We start from the raw sequence: 19,296 nt of genomic DNA, 5'->3' as shown, positions 1-19,296 counted from the left end.
ACTGTACCTTTAATTTACAATCACACTATTGTGGATGGACAATCACAACCAGTTTCAGGCTACTGTACATTCCCTGTAAAGTTCTGATGGCAGAGAGGCACTATTCTTTATCCCTTCACGTTTATTATATTCATGAGGGCCAAATGCAGAAGTGCCAGGTACTTTCCAAACAGACAAACCCTGCTATGAAGAAGACATTCTTAGCTTAATATTGCTACGCTTTCCAGCTCCCAGTGCAAAACCACAGAACTTTCATTGTCAGAAGCTGCAGAGAGCACATGCACATGCACACACACACATCAGGCACTTTGTTTTATTTTGCAAAAAGAAAAAAAAAAAAGTCTTTATATATAAACCATTTCATTCTCTCTCAAAACATTCTACAACTATACAGCTGTTTGCTCCATCATTTGCATAGGAAATACCACAATACAAAAATAAGGTAGGGGAGAGGCAAAAGAAGCAAAACAGCAACCAATTTATGCATGTGTTTCCACATATAAACATTTGAAGCCTTACAAAATTATTTACATCGTTTGTCAAATATTTACATTAAGAGCAACATTTCTAACTATAACAAACAAAACTATAATTTATCAAGTATATGTAAAATTGTCTTAAAAAAAAAAAAAAAGAGTCTATCATATACCACAAATAAATAAAGACAAACAACAGTTTTAACAAAGCTAGGTTTTCCTGCAAGACCCTTTTTTTGGTATTTTGATTGTCTACTCTAGCCTTTGGTTGACAGCTTAATATTACGGCTTGTGAAGTCCAGAAATTTAATAGGTTTGTTTGGTTTTCTCCTGTTGTCTGGCCAAATCCTACATGGTCTAACCTCATCTTTGGCCCTTCATCTACTATTTCAAGGCTGAACACGGTGGATCAAAGTCATTGTTAGCATAAAAGGGCACCACTTCATTGACTTCAGTGGCGTTTCAGCTACTTTTGTCAGCAGTAAATTTTCCCCTGCGTGTGTCAATCTGAACAGTGGCTTAACTAAACTGCTCTGTAATTTTAAACAAAATTACTGTATCCTTTACCTTCTAGTAAATTACATGCAATGTCCACACGAAACTAGATCATACTGGTGCTGAACCAGCTTAACATGTCGATGTATGAAAATTGCATCCTAAATCCTTCTTTTTAAAGTAATACTAAGTTTAGCTTATAGTAAGAGGTTTAACATTCTGTGTTCATTGTAACTATCCCCGTTATTTAAGCTTCCCACATTGACTTACAGTTCATTCTACATGTTTTGCCCTTTTAAGCAATTTGAAAACAAAATCCTGCTTTGAATATTCAGTGCACACCGTTTGAATTAACAGGTATAAAACATCTGAATACTTAGCTCATTTCTTTTAAGAAAAATGAAGCTAAGTTGGTACTGTTTTGAGAGGTATTTGAATAACTTTTTTTTTGTAAATGTGCCATGTTATCAAATGTAAAATAACTACTTTTTTCAGACGATTCTTAAAAAACTTTTGTATTAAACCTAAAAAGCTGATCTGCAAATTTACAAAATCTTTGTCTTTGCAAACATGCAACGTACAGAACAAAATGTTTTGTTCTATGGCCGTTTATGAATTTTTCTACGTATTTTACTTCCACAGAATGACTTAACATTTAAAAAAACCCCCACAAGTACTAAATATGTCCAGTAAAAACCTGACAGATTACAATTAATGGCTTTTCCACTGCGTTCATTCATCTGCAGCCTCTCATTAACTCATTTACTAAACATTGCCACAATAGTGACAGTGCTTTGGTCAAAACACTGCAAGAGAAAAAGAAAAATGTACAAAGCTGCAATGTGTCAAGCCATAATACTTGTAAAGAGATGAAACCTGCTGACTAAAGCCATATACATCATGACAGCAAACAAATGACCGAACACTCTGGTATTGTGATACAGTGTCTTCCCTTTTTCTGCATAAATATACAAAATATACATTTCCAGTTTCTTTTGAGATTTCTTTTAAACGGATAACTCATACACAAAAATTAAACTAATTTTAGTTGTATGTCGAGAGTCAATAGGAAATTGCATAGATACAAAACAGCCTCAACGACAAGTCCAGCTTCTAGTTCTGATGCCTCTTCATGTGGAGAGCCAGGTGATCAGAGCGGGAGAAGCTGCGATTGCAGACAGCGCACTGGAAGGGCTTTGCCCCCGTGTGCTTCCTGTAGTGGCGCGTTAATTCATCCGAGCGAGCGAATCTCCAGTCACAGCCTTCCCACGTGCACTTGTATGGTTTCTCACCTGAAAGAGAGCACGTAGAAATGAGACTGCTGTCACTCTTCAGGAGGAAATTGATGTGAGATCACATTGAATAGCGTTGCTCTTGAACTTACAGAACTATGACAAAACAGGACCTGACGTTTCCTAATTATTCACAGCTCTATTCAATAGGGCCCAAACAGCCCCTTTGTTTTTTCAGTGAATTTTACTCTTGAATCTGTGATTTAATACCTCAGTAAAATACCTCAAACATACAAATTGGAGATGGCTACAGTACAGAAGAAATGCACAGAAGTAAAAAAACTGCATGAGACTGAAATATGCTCACTTACACTCATCTCAGTATGACAGGGAGTAGGAAAAAACCCATGTAGTCTCATGTGACTGTCTGGCCTAGTTTGTAACTTACACTTGTACCTTTTAAAAATGGGTGAATTAAGTTATACAGAAGTTTTTTTAAGAGGTCTGAAATAGGAAGGAAGATTTCTATAAAGATTCTTTGTGGCGTGCAGATATTTTCAAGAGCTTCTGATGTGTGAAGAAAGGGGCACTGTGTGTTACAAACACAACGGGGACAGTATTTTCTAAATGTCAGAGGCAATAAAAACTTGCAGCATCCTGGCTTGGGCTAGCTATAGATAGGGGAAAGCACCTAAAGGATCAAAGCACCCATTTTCAGAATTAAGTGTCTACAATCAGGTGTTTAAATAGCCATATTTTAGAGGTGGCAAGTGCTTGCTGCTTCCATCAGTCTATACTGACAAAGCAGCACGGCATCTCTGAAAACTTGCTGTACTACAGCAGCTCTGAACACAATTTTGTGTCCAGCTAGTCTTGAATATACTGGCCCAAGCACCTAAAATATTTGCATTCATCCATTTTAAAAGTACAAACAGAGTCTTTTAAGCATGCCTATAATTTATAGGTGTTTGTTGAAATGGGAGAAATATGAAGCCACAAAGCCAAGATGACTTCCATGTGAAACCAGAACTTTATGAGTGTACATGCACCTGCTCTGGAGCTGATATGGACATGATGTCACCATACAAGCAAGCTTCACAGAAAGAGGCTAAGATTACCTATTTATAGGCTATTGCTTGATGCTGGTTGACAAAAACACTCTTCAGTTGGAAGAGTGGATTGTTATCTATATCCTTTTTTACTAAACTCTGCGACAGCTTCATCTGGAGCAGAATCAGACCAAGGCTGAGCTTTCCAAAAGTCCTTTCCAACACACCTTACAGATCCTCTCCCTCTCTGTTGGTCTCAGATCTTTACCCTCACGGTCTCAATCTCTATTTTACCATCATATGAGCACGCAGAAGAAAGACAGAAGCCAATATCCTGCAATCAGACTGTTTGTTCTGCACCAGTCATGCAGAGAACACCATCTGAGAAACTCCAAAACATTACTTCACAGACACTAATTCATTATTCAGATGGAATTATGAAACTGGTTTTGCCCGGGAGTTTCTACTGCTTCTTGTGATCAACTAACTAGTAACTTTGTGTCTACTACTAAGAGCAGAACCAGCCCTTTGCTCACAAAGGGAATGTGGCTTCAAGTTGGCAGCACGGAAACAACCAGAACCAGAACTCTACAAGAAAAACTAACCCCTCAGCCTCCTTTTTGCATAAATCTTGATCGGGATTTATTGAAATCACAGTGGAAATGTATCATTCCTTAAGAAAAACAAACTTAGAGCCTGGCATCGCCTCTCAGAGTTCAAAATTATTTGGTGGATGGCAAATTAGAACACAAATAACTTTACATTTCTGTCATAGTTGAATTTAGTCTGTCTGATGCTGACTGAAGATCAGAATGATCCATCACATAGGACTCTTTTTTGCTCCATGCATCATATACTGTAGGTTAAAATACAGATTTACTTCAAACTCGATGTATAATGCTTTTCTAAAGTCAGAGAAGCCATCTGAGGTAACACATTTGGTCTTCATGGCAGAATGACAGGAAAGGTATCTATACAGGAAGGGATCTTTTAAACTATATACATCATAATGTATTTAAACTGGGTTATTAATGCAGTCTGCAAAAGACTGTGTTGCTGATCCGTAGGGATAGCACCAGGGAGATCATCCGTGAATACTTGGTGTTAAATGTGCACATACAGAAGTTGCACAAAAGCATTACTCCTGCATTCAACTAAACTTAAAAAACTAAACTACACCTTAACTTAAAGCCAGTGTATTTCTTTCTTTTTCTCCTTTCTTTCTCCTTTTCTCCCACATTGGCTTCAAAATCTTCTTTAAAAGCCTTCACTTAAAACTGCCATATTATACTTGATGCTGAATCCCCAGACTTGCGATCCTGCTATCCTAGCTGCTCAGACAGACCATATACATAGTCAGGCCTTTATACACTCAAAATGCTTGCTCATCCACTCAATCTGCTCATGCAGAATTATACAAGGAATGAAAGAAATGGTAAAGAGGGCAGGAAAATACCACTAGTCGAACAAAAGCCCAGGAATATCCAGACCAGACTGGAATGGGGACCAGGAGATTAAAATCAGTTTCCAAGCCTGGCATCAAGGAGGTATGTAGTATGTGCAACTTCACTGAGTATCGGACTACGCTGTACTGACAAAGCAGTCGCAAAGTTATGCCGTGTAGGTGGTACGTGACCGTGTCTGAGTCCAAATGAAACTGCTGTCCCCATTAAAACTTCTTTTAACCTGTGAGCAGCATCAGCAGGTGATACAAAGGCTCCTGGCATATGAACTGCCAGCTGTTGGGGAAGCGGTGAACCCTGTGCCTTGCTGGGTGCCACAGCTTCCAATTCAACACCGAATCAAATGGCCAGATGCCCATCAAACTCCAGGGGACCCAACTTCCCAGAAACACTATCCAAACCTTACCCCACTGTCCTGGTCACTTCACCACCTGCCACAGCCATGAATCCCCCTGGGCAAGAGCACTGCTCAGGGGAAGAGCTAGGCAGGGCCAAGCGGAACAGCACTGCTCCTCCTTGCCGGCTGACTTCTGCAGACCTGAGCTAAACCAAGTAGCGCTCAGGGGATGCGTGGAGGGGAACAAGCTGGTGCTTTACACAGATTGTTTTAACAGTATTACTTCTATGTACTGGAAATTAAAATCAGAATGCTGCTTTTAACCCCTGCTTTGGCCAACGGTGAGAACTGGAAAATGTATTTTTAGCACCAGCGTAGAGGCCTGGATTATTTTGAATAAATCCTAGGGGTAAAATACTGAATATCTATGTTTGTAATGCTAGTTTCCGTTGGAAAGTTCTATTTAAGAACTGAATCAATTTCAAATGTTTTCCTTTTGGGCAAGGAGGAAGGGGGGCATGAAAAAGAAGGTGGAGATTATTTTCACTCTTTTAAAGCAAGCAGAACAACTAGCTGGTAGTGTTTTCTCTCTCTCAACCTATACACATGCTTTTTGTCATTTAGCAGAAGTAAGATTTTAGTTTAAGTTCCCACAGCAAGGGAAAAAGAGCCTCATGTTACAATTTTCTGAAGTGATCCTACTTCTTTGCTATGTTGACTTTAAAGCACTGACAAATTTGGGGTTGAAGATTTATTTTTTCAAAAAGCAGGTATACACAACAAAGGACACTGAACCCTTTATCCACTGTTTTCATTGGCTATATAGTAATGTAAGATTTGTTTACTTTAATGATTGTGCGAAATACAGTAGCTGTAAAGTTTCAGAAATATTTGGTTTTCCTCCAGCAATTTAGGGCTTCTATAGAGTGTTAAACCAAGAATGCCACTGGTCATCAAATATGAAGGCAGTACAGCTCGGTTACTGGAACACGATCGTGGTATCAAACAGATATTTCACTGTAAAAGCAAGAAAACAGCTAACTCCTCCACTTCAGGGGAGCTTCCATGGGATTTGTTAGAATGTCAACACTGTTCAACTAAAACACCATGGAGGAAGCTGGTACCGATTTCCAGCCAAATAGCACACTCCAACCCTTTCTTCCCAAGCCAGAAATATTATACACAGCACTTCTGGGAAACAGAACTGCTTTCCTTTAAATTATACTTCAACAGGATAGGGACTTCATAAGTTTAATTGGATTTCTGCATAACCTCCTTCCAGTATCACCGAATTAAAATATTTTGCTAGGCTTATACATCACAAAATATATCTTTAAGTTCTTGAGCTGTTAATATGTATCCATTCTCCAGTTAAAAAAAAAAAATACATTTGTGGAGCATGAGAAACAGACTTGTGCTTGAGCACAGAAATTTTAAGCCCCAATGTTTAGCTTGGAAGCTCTTTTACAGAAAGAGCTTTACCTAGTCAAGAGATAAGGGAGTTTAACCTGAAAGGAGACTATTTTGCTTGCAACATGTCTATTAAAAAAAAAGTAAATATAATGCTCTGAGATTGCAAGGATGTCAAAAAGGTGTCTGGATATCCACATATACCATGCTAACAAAACCAGCCACTTCAACAGATAAACTATGCCAAGGTAGATCCCAAGGTTTGGCATCCTTGTCGATACCACAAGAGAATGATCTGGACCACTGAGGCACACCGTGGGCTCTTCTCTCTTCAATTCATCATCTTGGGATTAGTCATGCCAAAATGCAGCAATTGCTTTCCTAACATGAATTCTAGCCACTGGCAGCAACCATCATGGCCATGCTCACTTGGGTGAGGTACAGGGTCACCAGTGGGGGGGTGGTCATTTTGAAGACACTCTCTCTTCAACATACAGCCTCTGTTCCAGAAAATGTTTCTGTTTAAAATTCTGTTCATAAAAAAACGAGTCACTGAAAACCTCCATTAGTGATTAATTTCCCCGTTAACAAGAAAATAAGCTTCCTTATTTCACCAAAGAGTTCTGTGACTTTATTTCTGCAATTCACTGTTAGGATGGCTTTCTCTAAATATAAAGCTGCAAACAGCAAGGGTCAGATTTTCAAACCTAAAGTTAGGTAACTCTACTGGTATGCAGAAATCCAAATACAGGTATTACACCAGCCAACGCCTACAACTTCTCTTATTTCCTATCAGAAATTTCTGTCAGAGTAATGAGTTTGGAGCTTCCTTGAAGAAGAAAAAGCAGCAGCCTTTTCAAAGGCTCCAAAAAGACAACACCTGATTACAGCTCCTAAGGGTATAAAAGTATAAAGACATCCCCCCCCCCCCATTCTTTCCATCTTTTTACTATTACTTGTGTTTATTATGAAATTATTTCTGGTGGCAAGTGTTTGGCCTTAAAAATATTCAACTAGGTGTGATAAAAAAGTGGTAGGCAAAGAGGTTTCTGCATCATAATTGCACCTACGTAACCTATATTACGCCCAGTTTCAAAACAAATTATTATAAAGATTTATGTGGTCTCAGAATTTTCTGGTGTATTTCTTTTCAAAATTTTCACAGCTTAACATTATTTGTCTTAGTTTCTTGACATGTTATAGCCTCAAATTTTTAGAAAAAATAAGAACAAATGAAATGTTTTTCCTCTTAGTTTGCCTGAAATAGCTCTCTTCCAGTTCATAGCATCAGGGTTTTAAACCCTAGTCTCTTCCAGGCTGACTGGAACTGAAAGTAGTTGCTCGGGTCTATGTCTGCACTCATTCAAAAGAAGTTTGTAGCTCCCGACACTTACCTAAAATTAGACCTTCCTCTGACATCGACTAAAGCTATACTGAACATTAAAAGCAGCTTGTTGGTTGGGGATTTACCCTTTTCTAATACAGGGGGATTTTTTTGAGAAAGAGCAGAAAGCTGAAACGTAAAAAAAAAAAATAATCCCTCAGGTGTTTAAAAGTTCTTTAGTGCACTGAAATTCTAGCTTGTGCAAGATGGAGATGGATCAGAGGGCTGACAGTATGCAACGTACATCCAGCTTATTTTGTGAGTGACAAAATGAATTTAGTCCTTGAAATATCCAGCCCACCACAGATATGAATGCATAACATATGCTGCACATTTTCAAATGTGATAAAGCCTCTGCCTAGTATAGTAATGGCTAGAGGGTGACCATTAAGTAATGCTTCACAACAGAAAAGCATTTTAAGGAATCCTGTAACAGAGAGCTGTTAGGCCTCGTTAAGTCCAATCACTGATAAATCAAGTAATATTTGATCTCTCTAATAAAAGCACGAACAGGAAAAGAGATGACGGACCGGTAAGCAAAAAGGATGGTCAAGAGATTAGTACATCATTTACTTTCTGACTAGTGAGGTGCAGAAGGCATTATCTTCTCAGAGCTCCCACCAATGCTTGAAGCACTCTTATTTTGCTAAGTGTTGTCTTACGCAGCTCACGGATTACTAGGGAATCTTGACTGTCCTGTGCGATGGTTTATTTTCTTTCTGGTATAACATTCTGTCTTAACAGAGGTGGTCTCTCTTCAAGGAGATATGCAAACAAAGAGGAAAGGAATTTTTTGTTTTTTAACTAGGTTTATAAGAAATCCATCCATCTGGGGTGCATGGCTGTGTCTACACATTCTGTGCTGGAGAACGCATTTCCTCATCTATGCCTGTGGTGCAAGAGCAGTTCTTTAGCTCTCACACCAATAACACTGGCTCTTCTACAGTCAGATAAGAGGCGCTCTTAAAATGGAATTTATTAAACATGTACTGTAGACTTCCAGATTTCCACCTACTGTATGCACACACACACACAAAAAAATTTAATTGGAAGCAATACATTAAAGCTGTTTTAACTTAAGGCAAAGCACTGTACACTTGCCAAAATCAAAGGTTTTAATATGTCCTTAATCAGAGTTGTTGCAGATCACTGAATATAAATAATGCAGCCTGACAGGACAGGAATGCTGCTACCAAGATACTCAGACTAAACTAGGACATTACTTAAATGTTTCTAATCTTTCACCAATGGGAGGTGCAGGTCATCTAACAAACAACAAACAACACACTACCCTGGAACCAGGAGTCAATCGTCCCAGTCAAGCCCTGAAATTAATTACAATAAGGAATGTCTAATCAAATAATGGAAAGTTTTAATCACTGGCAATTGCTGTGATTCTTGGTACTATATTAGCCTATGTAGGGCGGTCTCAAAATGAACTATATTTAAAGCCAGTCTCTTAGGTCAACAGTTTCCTTATCAGGAATCAAATATCCTGGAACTGAAGTTTAATCCTCTCAGGCAGCAATTGACAGAAACAACAGTTTTTTTAAGCTTTTTCATGCTTAGAGGGACTTTCTAGGCTTTTAATCAAAAAGAAAATATTAGGCTTTTCTTTTCAATATCTAAAATCTAACAGGACTACCTCTCACCTGACACCTTGGAATTTAATTCCTGCTTCATAAAAACTGCATGCTGGACACTGATGTGAATGACCAGTAATATTTACGTAAAATGTATGTTTACGTTGTAAGATTTCACCCCCTTTTGAGCACACACTCAAACATGCATACTTACTTACAACTACAGATAAAGAACTGGATCAATTAATCACAAGATCTGCCATTATTCACAAAGTGTTTGAAAAAAATTACATTATTTTCCCTTAAACTGTGGTTTGCACAGGAAAATAATGTACTTCCATTTCTGACACAGGCAACTAATGGATTTAGCAGAATTCATAAATAAAAGATACCAACATATTCTCCAGCAGTGCCTAGCGACACCACACTTTAATGCGCTTTGTCAACAGTTTTATTTAACTCTCCTGCATTTTTTCCTTATTGTCTCTATCAATGATGGCATTTACCGACACCTCCTTAAAGTATAATCTGTGCAACTGACTCATCTAACAGGTTAAAGCAGCAGAATCGACACAGAAATATTACTTAATAGCTGTTTTCATGACGCAAATATTTTTCCAGGATGAGGTTTGCGACACACACAGAAAACTGCAACCACAAACAAAGCAGGCTTTTGGTGCCTCCATTTCCCATTTGTGTACTATGAGTGAAATCCCTCACCTAAGTCTCAGGATGATTTGAGTCAATACAAGATGCTTTTTTTCCAGCAGAAGTCCAACTACCACTTATCTTCCCTTCTGAACAATGGGCATCCTGAATTCCCAGGCAATTCTGTATTGTACCACCTTTAACAAGCATCTATATACAGCTATGGTAAACTTGGAGCGCCGAGTCCTATGGACTGCTGAAATCTATTGCACACAACTGGTTCTAATTCTGATGTACCATCAGAGCCTAATTCTGGATCTATTGAGGCAGAGATCTAAAATAAAATGTTTAACACCTTGAGCAGCCGCACAAGTCGGCAGCTGTCCCATGCCTACATAAACATTTGAAATAACTAGGGACAGTGGAAGTATTTTGAGTGCATCTCATTTAGAGAAATGCCATTTCTCTTGAGTTATCTCGGCCGCCACTTCCCATCACGAAATACAAACTAGATCTATAGATAGAGATGAAATAGTACTGCAGTTAATGCTAGAAACTATTAATGGCAAGCCCACCATGTGACCAGAGAACATGCCTGTACAAAGGCTCTGTATAGGGAAAACCAACATGCAGCTGGAAAACGTCCTCAATGTGCGTGCCTTGATGTGTTCAAAACAATGACAGATTTTCCTCTTAAAAACATACACAATTCTGAAGCATGCAGCTGTTCACAGAAATATTAAAAAAAACCCACCACACTGGAGCCAGTAGCAATTCTGCAGTTACAGGTAGGGTGCAGGTAGGGTATTCCAGGGCCCTGCGTATCAAAGGTTCAACTTCCACAGGCCAAATCTTTAATATATATAAAGAAATCTAACAGGGTAAGTTATAGGACTGCTGTTTCTAAAGGATTACTTAATATATATGTATTCGCTCGGACGTCAGAAAAGGAACCGAAATGAGGTTCATCTACAACACGCATGTAACTGCTTTTCACTGATACCTGGCATGTTTTTCAAGTTGGACACAGAGCCTTAAGGTGGTTTTACTGCTGGCAGCCTGCAATAAATGCATAACCCCCTCCCTCATTATATACTGTAGTTGCACCATGCCGGTTATGAAACACAACTTGTTCCATGACTAACAGGTAAAATTATTTTAAAAGAAAATCCCTCCTTCAAGTGGTCAAAAAATTCAGTCTGTTTTGAGAGATGTTCCAATGGGTACTTTAGCACACTGAATACCATTTCACCTGTTTCAAAAACAGCTAATATTAAGTGTTTTAAGGTACTAAAATTTACCAACATCTCTTACAGAACTGCATGGAGATGATACAAAATGCCCTGTATCTTTCCAGAATTCGAATCTTTGTTCATGTTCAATTTTGGGGTTACAAGTTTATCAGCAACTAAAATTTACTTCATAATTTACAAACACTACAGCATTAACTAGAGAAAGAAAAACGTGTGCCTGCTTCAGTGACTGGTACAAATACATTAACCTTGCTTAGCTCTTACGTGAATAATGAACTCCTAACCAACAGCAAAAGTCCAGTGTAATTACATTAAATCAGAATAACTATACCAGCTTATACTACCTGACTTTGTATAAGGTAAGCTTGGGAACACCTAGGAAGAAAAATATAAGGGGCTTTCCTCTTGCCCATTTCTTATAGTTGTATTTAAATGTAATTTTTAAAGTCTGACAGTGTATTCACATCTGAACTGGAAAAGACTACAGCCTACATTCCACCTATCAAATATAACATTTCTCTTAGGTTTGTTCTCAAAGAGGTTTGTTCTCAAAGAACGTCTACTAAACCCAGTGAAAGCCTTTCAGAAGAGAAAAGCTGCTAAATAAATACTGTGAAAAGGCTGAGATTTTCCAATACAAAAGGAAAACCATAAGGTCTGTCTTGACTTTTAATGGCAGACAAACTTTGCTGCAGGCTCTTTTATTTTAAGATGACAGATTGCTGAGAAGGGCGGGGACTGGTTGGGATGAGAGAGAGACTGTAGCCCATTTTAAAAGGTATTGTTAAGAAACTAAGAATAAGGAGAAAACAACTTCAGTGGTCCATGATTACTAAAGAACGGGTTTAGCCAGATAAACAGGTCTGCTATCCCTGAAGGGATTTGAAAGAATATCACACACAACTTTATTGAAATGGATTACGTGACACTTGCTTTTAGACTTTGAAGGTAAAGGTTTCACAAAAGTATTTAAAAAAAAAAAATTAAAAACCAGAAAATCAAAGCTTAATAGTGCTGTATGACTTCATAGTTCTGGGGGATGGGACGCGGAGAGGCACACACCCAATTTTAGCCCTCGGCATCAAGCTCTTCTCTTTGGAGATCAATAGCGAGATTCCCTTGTGCTTCTGGGGAAGCTGTGCAACTTCACAGGCTTCCCCGAGTTTGTGCCCATTTACTTTAATATTCATCTAATCAAATTTACCGTACTTGGTAAGTCATAGATCTTGCTCATAATACACATTTCAACCATATGTTAAGGCAGAGATCACAACTGGTGCTTGAAATCTTCAAGTATTAAGTGAATGTTCAAGAGTTAAACTAAGCAAACTCTGAAATAATGCAGGTAACAGGATACAGACTCACATTCTTGCATGTACTGCACGATTTAGACAGTTTATCCCTTCATTCACCTCCCCCGAAGACCCTTTGTGTTACAGACTTGCTTAAGTTCACTAGATTTTTATCTAAAACAACATTCTTGTTTCCATGAATACATCAGCTCCTCTGACCTTTGCACATTTATCCACATTTCTAAGGTCAAATATCTATAAAGTGAAGGCAACAATAAACGTTAGTGACCCTAAGCAATATGTTAGTGATGTGGTATTTCTATGCACACAAGTATTAACCTTATAAACCCTGAAGTCATTATTACTTAAGGTTCAAAAAAAGATATAAATTGATTTAAAAAAGTAAAAGTGTACATTTCAAATGTTTACTGTATAATTTTCATTTTTAGACTAAAACTTTGCTTTTATCTCTGTTCCTAGTTATTGTATAATAGCAAGTGAGATATTTAAAACTGGTATTTAGCTGCTGGCTCAAGTGCGTAAGTGGAAATCGCACACAAATTTACAGATTATTTATTAAACAGCAATGAGATTATACTCTCTGACACTATTCAGGTTTATAGCCTCATGAAAATACTCCTTTCTTACTAAGCTTACTGCTAATGAGTGATTATATAAATCAAAATCTAACAGTGTTCTTGTTTAGTCTATTACTAATGCAAAGCAATAACCTTTGTACAGGTGCTTTTAATTTTTTACTGCAACTGCAACACAAGTAACTCATCTATCAAAACAAAATTTCCAGAGTAACATTTAGCCTGGAGATAATAAATTTTTTACGATAATCCAACGATCCATTCAAAATAGCTGCTGAATAGACAGCCTTGTTTCCATAGAGACAGTGAAACATTTTGTTAGATCATAGCTCATGCTGTTCTGTTTTGACGTTTGGTTTAAACTCAGGTGAAACCCTGTTACTTGAACGGCACAGCCGCAGAGCTGACAGCCTGCTTCAATAAGCAAGTTACTTGAATTGTGACTAGTGTTTTGGTCTGAACTGAGGTCCACGTGTAAAAGAGCTGGGGTTCATACTCAGTTTTAAAAACAGGAGTCATAGCCCTCGCATTTGATTTCTTTACAAAATCAGTCATGTGCTTTTCACTGATTTAGAACGAGCAGTACTAAGATCCCAGCAAAGAACTGTCCTAAATAGTTTCAGGCATGCTGTTGGTGAGCTACATTTTTCTGTCTCCCTCTCTCCTCCTTCCCCCTGCCTCAGCAGGTGAACCCTTAGGAAGACGCATCTAGGGTAGTTCCACCTCCCAACTGCTGCGCTCTGCACACATGGCTCCTGCGCCCGCGCACAAGAAACACTGTCCCCAGCTCCACTCCATGTGGGCCCATGAGTGGGGACTGCCTCCGTAGCTGCAGGCAGAAATTGATCAAGATATGAAAAACAAGCGTGATACACTGACACTTTTCATTTCCTCCATTTTAATGTCTTTCACTGACAAAACTGTGAAATTATGCCTTTTTTAAAAAAGTAAATATGCAGAACCACTTGTCTTTAAAAGAAAGTACACTTAATGCTAAGAATGAAGCAAATGGAGTTACCTTGGGAGTCTTTGCGATATTTCTCAAAAATTCTAGGATTAAATAGTTCTAACAAGTCGAAGAGAAAGTCCAAACCAGAAAATTATATCTATTTAGATAAATCTTGAAAACTATAACATGATTACTACGCTTAATTCATTGCCCAAGGAAAAAGCGTTGGTTTGTTTTTTTTTTTAAACACTTCATGGCATTTTAGATTGAAAAGGGAAGTTTCCGTCTGTTCTATTCTTAGCTATTTTGAGTTCTGTATTATAAAAGGTTTAACAAAACTGCATTAAGAATAAAAGCAACTATTCTTCTCATTGACCAAACCTTAAATTTTTCTTAACTGAACTGCCAGCCTGAGCCCACACCACTCTACGGAAAAGAGAGAAGACAGGAGATCAAACACACTTGCTTTCTCAGAAAATACGTAAACCATGAATGAACAGGCAGTAAGAGAGTGAGTACATACCCGTGTGAGTTCTCAGGTGTGCTTTTAAGTGAGAAGACTTTGTATAAACTTTCGTGCAGCCTAAAACAAAACAAAACAAAAAAGCAGAGAGGCATTTCAGTAGGGAGAACAGGAATGCTCCACGTTATGTTTAAACTTCCTCACTCAGTGCTGGCATAATATCTGGAAACGCTTCACCCAGCACCATTTAGAAGTAAAATCTGATCTAGAAAGCTCCCAGACGTATGCTGCTTTACACAGAAAAGAGAAAAATGCTTATGTTTCTGACTTACTACCTTTTAACGTAGTATAGACCAATACCTACTACAATATATGTACAGTAACACCTGCTACCTAAGTTGACAACTCAGAAGGGGACTTTATTTTTTTTTTTTAAGATTTCCTAGAGAATGTGATCAAGCCAGACTTGGCTGTCACTGTCACCCAGGGCTCACCATAACTCTTCCATGAAGCATTTATCATACAGCACACCAAATGGGTGATACACCGCTGAGAATTACGATGGCAAAGAGGGAGATCAACCACAGGCAGACATTTCTCTCTATGCTCACATGGGCGTGAGTGCCTTGTATCTGGGATCACGTACTACACGGAGGCAGAGTTTATAGTCAGGTCCCTCTTCCCCTTCAGCATAGGAGAAGGAGAGGCTGGAAGGGAATCCATCTGTGGACAATTTTCAGAGATAGCTTTTAATGGGTTTATGCAGGCAGCTGAATCCCCTAACAAGGCTGTGGCCTCGGCTACCAGAAGCTGAAACGATTCTTTCAGCGCCACCTGATTCAAACTGAGCTGTACTGTGCTAGACAAACTAAGCCTGTGCTCCATCACAGGTACTGGAAAAGTGAGAGCAGGAGCTCCCTGACTTACATCAAGTTTTACAGCATGGTAAAATGAGCTCAGGTGTTTAAGAGAATTACAAGTGATTTGAAGAAAAGGGTACATATTATTTAAAGAATGTGAAAGTGTGCCACACAAAACAATAAAGAAGAGAAATTCTACTTTGACAAGAATTGTTCGGTTCTCCCTAGGTGTAGACTACAGCTAAAGAAAACCACTTATACCTCATCCATGATTATTCACACTTTTTTTTTTTTATTGCGAGAACTGGGATTTTCTGGCACAGATCGCTTACCAGGATAGTCACAGTAGTGGATACGTCTTTTCTCCAGATCTGGGTTACTTCTCCTGTTGTACCTGACTGGTTGGATGTTCTGGGAGGTTATGGGCAGAGTTGCTGGTAAATTTGGATTGTGAATGGCCAGCTTGGAAGCTATAGTTGCAGCGTATGATGGAGGAGGGGTTAAATTCTGTAGCATCTCTGCTTGTCTGTCTGGACTTCCAGGCTCTGAGCTTGGGGGTGAAGGAGGGAAGTAAGTGGCCTGCTGCTGCAGAAACTGGTTTGGCATGCTGTAGGTGCAAGGGGGGATGCCCTGGAACTGTTTCATTGCAGTCTGTGGAACAGCCGAGGAGAGAGTGTTAAGGCCCGCCATGGCTGACGGCATGGAGACATTGTTAAGGGAGTCCATCACGGCTGCCTGAGTAGTAGTGTTGGGCATATCTAAATCCGGCGAGCTCAAGAGCTGATATAACTGGCCTTGCTGGGGTGTGACAGAAAGATGAACATCTGGAGTAGGAAGCTCCTGCTTGATGAAAATGTTGTTCACATCGGGAGTTTGGTGGGAGCTGAAGATGCTGGTAAATTCGGGGAGGGCCTGAGTTGGGGCAGGGGCAGGGGCAGCAGTTTCGCTCTGGTGACTGAAGATGGTCACTGGCTCTGTCTTGATGTGGGTGACACAGGGTCGCTGAGATTTGTACAGGCCAGTTCTCAGGTGGCTAATGTCAGGTAGGAAGACGTTCATGTTGATGCTGTAAGGCAACCCTTCGCTGTCAGTGAAAAACTGGTCTACAACCGAGGCACTGTCTCTTCTGTATTTCTTATGTTCGGGGATGACAGGAACGGGCGGGAGCTGAGGTGCCAGGTATTTCTCCATCTCACATCTTGTCTATAAAAACAAAACAGACCATAATCCATGGGATTTGTTACCACCTGAGAAAGACGGTGGCATGCAGGTCGTGTCAGGCTTTGCAAATAGAAGGCAATACTGTTCAGCCAGCCACAAGCTACCTACGGAGGAAGTTATAAACCTCCACCCTAATGAAAACCTGTATTTTATAATCGGCGCGCTAATCAACATTATCAAGGACAAGGAGATAAAGTCATGGCACAAGTCGTTCACACAGAGCAAGATCGATCTGATGTTTCAGCTTACAACAAACTTTCATCTTTGATGCCTACAAGACAGTGCAAGGTGCAGAAATGACAGGCGCTGTGCCTAATCTGAAGATCTCCTGCTCTGGAATTCACTGCGGGAGCAGGGTGACTGCCTATCTGTTTCACTCGCTTCTCTTTGAAATGCTAACTCTAAAAGCCACATCCTCTGCTGGCTTTTTGAATACTAATACTGCAAATAATGTTAATATATTTTTTTTCTGTACTTCCATAATTCTTCATCCTTAAAAGAAAGGTATTTGATTAGAAATATGACACCAAAGTGTAAAGTTATGAATAATATGCAATAAAAAGAAGATGGGCTGACTGTATCAGAGTACCCTTTGTGTAAAGTGTCTCCAGGACTACGCTTTAAAAAAAAATAATAATCTGTGCAGCGTATAATTGGCTAATAGCGTGATAAACACATCCCTGTCCGTGCCTCGGTCCTAGGAGAGCTCTTTAATTACTGGGAAATCATTCTCTTAGCGTAGTGGTGCGAGGGAATCCGTGGGTGGCTGGAGCCCGATACATTACTGGTACAGTCATCGGCAAAGCATTTATCACGCACTCTCCAGTGGGCAAATGCTACATTCCCCCCTGTCCCGTCAAGACAGTGCTCATACCAGACCCGTTTAGCACCCCGCAAGAGAAAGCAGCTGACAGACAGCAACTCTGCCCTAAAGTGGATTTTAGAACCTTTCTTCAAAGACCCCCGGTAAACACCACAAACAAACAGAGCCGCCTTCCCGTCCCTTTGATCTGGATCTGCCCCGACATGCCAGGCTACTTTTTCCAGCTCTTGTTTACGAGCCGAGGGCAGCTCGCTTTGAAGGCTGGAGTTATTTATTCGTTGTGGAAGACGCCACCGAAAGGCAGCGCCCGACAGACCGCTGCCCAGCGCCAGGGGCTCCCGGGACCCCCGTCCCACCAGCGCCGGGGGCTGGGGCCGCGGGCACCCCCGCGCAGGCGGAGGCCGGTGCCTCACCGGGGCGCCCGCCGGGAGCCGCCCCTCAGCGGGCACCGTCCGCGGCCGCAGCCTTCCCGCTTTTAGCTCCTCCAGCTGTTTGCCTGCGGGTCCGCTCCCAGGCAGCCTCCTGGGGCCGGCAGAAAGTCCCGGGAAGTCCCCCCTCGCCCGGTGCGCCGTGTCCCCCGTTCCCCCACCCCCGCCCCCGAACATGACTCCCTGCGTGGGCGAGGCGGACAGGCGGCCGCTCTAATTCTGCCGCCGGGCAAGTGCAAAGGCAGCAGCTGTAGTTTTCAACACACCCGCGGGGGCAGCCCCGCTCCCCCGCCCCGGGCCGGCCCGCCGGCCGCCGCCGGAGCCCGCGCCCCGCCTCAGCCCCGGCCGCCTCAGCCGCGCCCCGGGCCGCCTCGCCGCGCGCCGCCGGCGGGAAGGCGCGAGCCCTCCCTGCCCCGCGCCCCTCCGCACGGGCGGGCCGGCCGGCCCCCGCCCCCACCTCGCCGCCGCCTCAGCCCGGCACCTCGGGGTCCGCTGCCCCGGCCCCGCCAGCCGGCCCCACCCAGTCCCGCCCGCCCGCTCCTCAGCGGCCGCTCCCCGCCCGGGCGGCCCGCCGCGGGAGAGGGGCGATGGCCGGCGGGCTGCGAGAGGGCTGGTCGCCGCCTACCTGTACCATCTCCTCCGCCGGCAGGGTCGCGCCGCCGCCCCCGCCGCCGCCCCCCGGGTGCTGCTGCTGCTGCTGCTGAGGCGGCGGCGGCTGCTGCTTCAGGTCCTCCCCGGGGAAGATCGCTGCCTCCCTGGCCCCCAGCACGGGCTTGAGCTGCGCGAACACCGGCTCCTCGGGCTGCTGCACAGGACCCAGGCGGGCGCTCATGGTCAGCACCCTGGTGGCCATGAGGCGGGCTGGCGGCTGCGGCGGGTGCGGCGCGGACGGGCTGCCCGCCCCGGCGCAGGGGGACTGGCCCGCGGGCGGCTCCGGGCGGGCGGTGGCTACTCGTGCGCTCACTCCCCAGGAGCCCCGGCCCGAGCGCGCATCCACTCCCGTGTCGTCAGTGCCTCCGCCTGTACCTGGCCGCGGGTATCTACCCGGTGACACACGCCCGCCTCTATTTCACCCTACTCCACCCCCGGCCCCCCCTACACCCCACCCAGCCCGGAGAAGTGGGCCGGCCCTGCGGGCTGCCCTGCCTACGGGGAGCGCGGACGGCTCCTCCCCGCGGCGCGCCTGCCCTGCCCTGCCCCGCTCCGCTCCGCTGCGGCGTGCCCCGGGGAGCGCGGCGGCGGCAAGGGGTGGCGGGGTGGCCGGGCCCCAGCCACGGCCCCGGCCTCGGCCCCGGCCCGGCGGGGCGGTAACGCGGGGCCAGCAGCTGGGCTGC

At 42.5% G+C, this 19,296-nt stretch overlaps 1 protein-coding gene across 1 annotated transcript; it reads right to left on the bottom strand.

Moving 5' to 3' along the window:
• Positions 1-299: 299 nt before the first annotated feature.
• On the bottom strand, positions 300-19,008 carry KLF5 (KLF transcription factor 5). Its single transcript, XM_056329707.1, has 4 exons — positions 18,588-19,008; positions 15,823-16,693; positions 14,691-14,750; positions 300-2,263 (listed from the first exon to the last, which is right to left on the bottom strand). The coding sequence occupies exons 1-4, from the start codon at positions 18,813-18,815 to the stop codon at positions 2,085-2,087; spliced, it is 1,338 nt and encodes a 445-aa protein (XP_056185682.1). The 5' UTR covers positions 18,816-19,008; the 3' UTR covers positions 300-2,084.
• Positions 19,009-19,296: the final 288 nt, after the last annotated feature.

The sequence above is a fragment of the Falco biarmicus genome, chromosome 2 (genome assembly GCF_023638135.1).
Source record: "Falco biarmicus isolate bFalBia1 chromosome 2, bFalBia1.pri, whole genome shotgun sequence".
Taxonomy (NCBI): Eukaryota; Metazoa; Chordata; class Aves; order Falconiformes; family Falconidae; genus Falco; species Falco biarmicus.
Note: the sequence above shows the minus strand (reverse complement) of the source record. Positions and strands in the feature narration are given on the sequence as shown.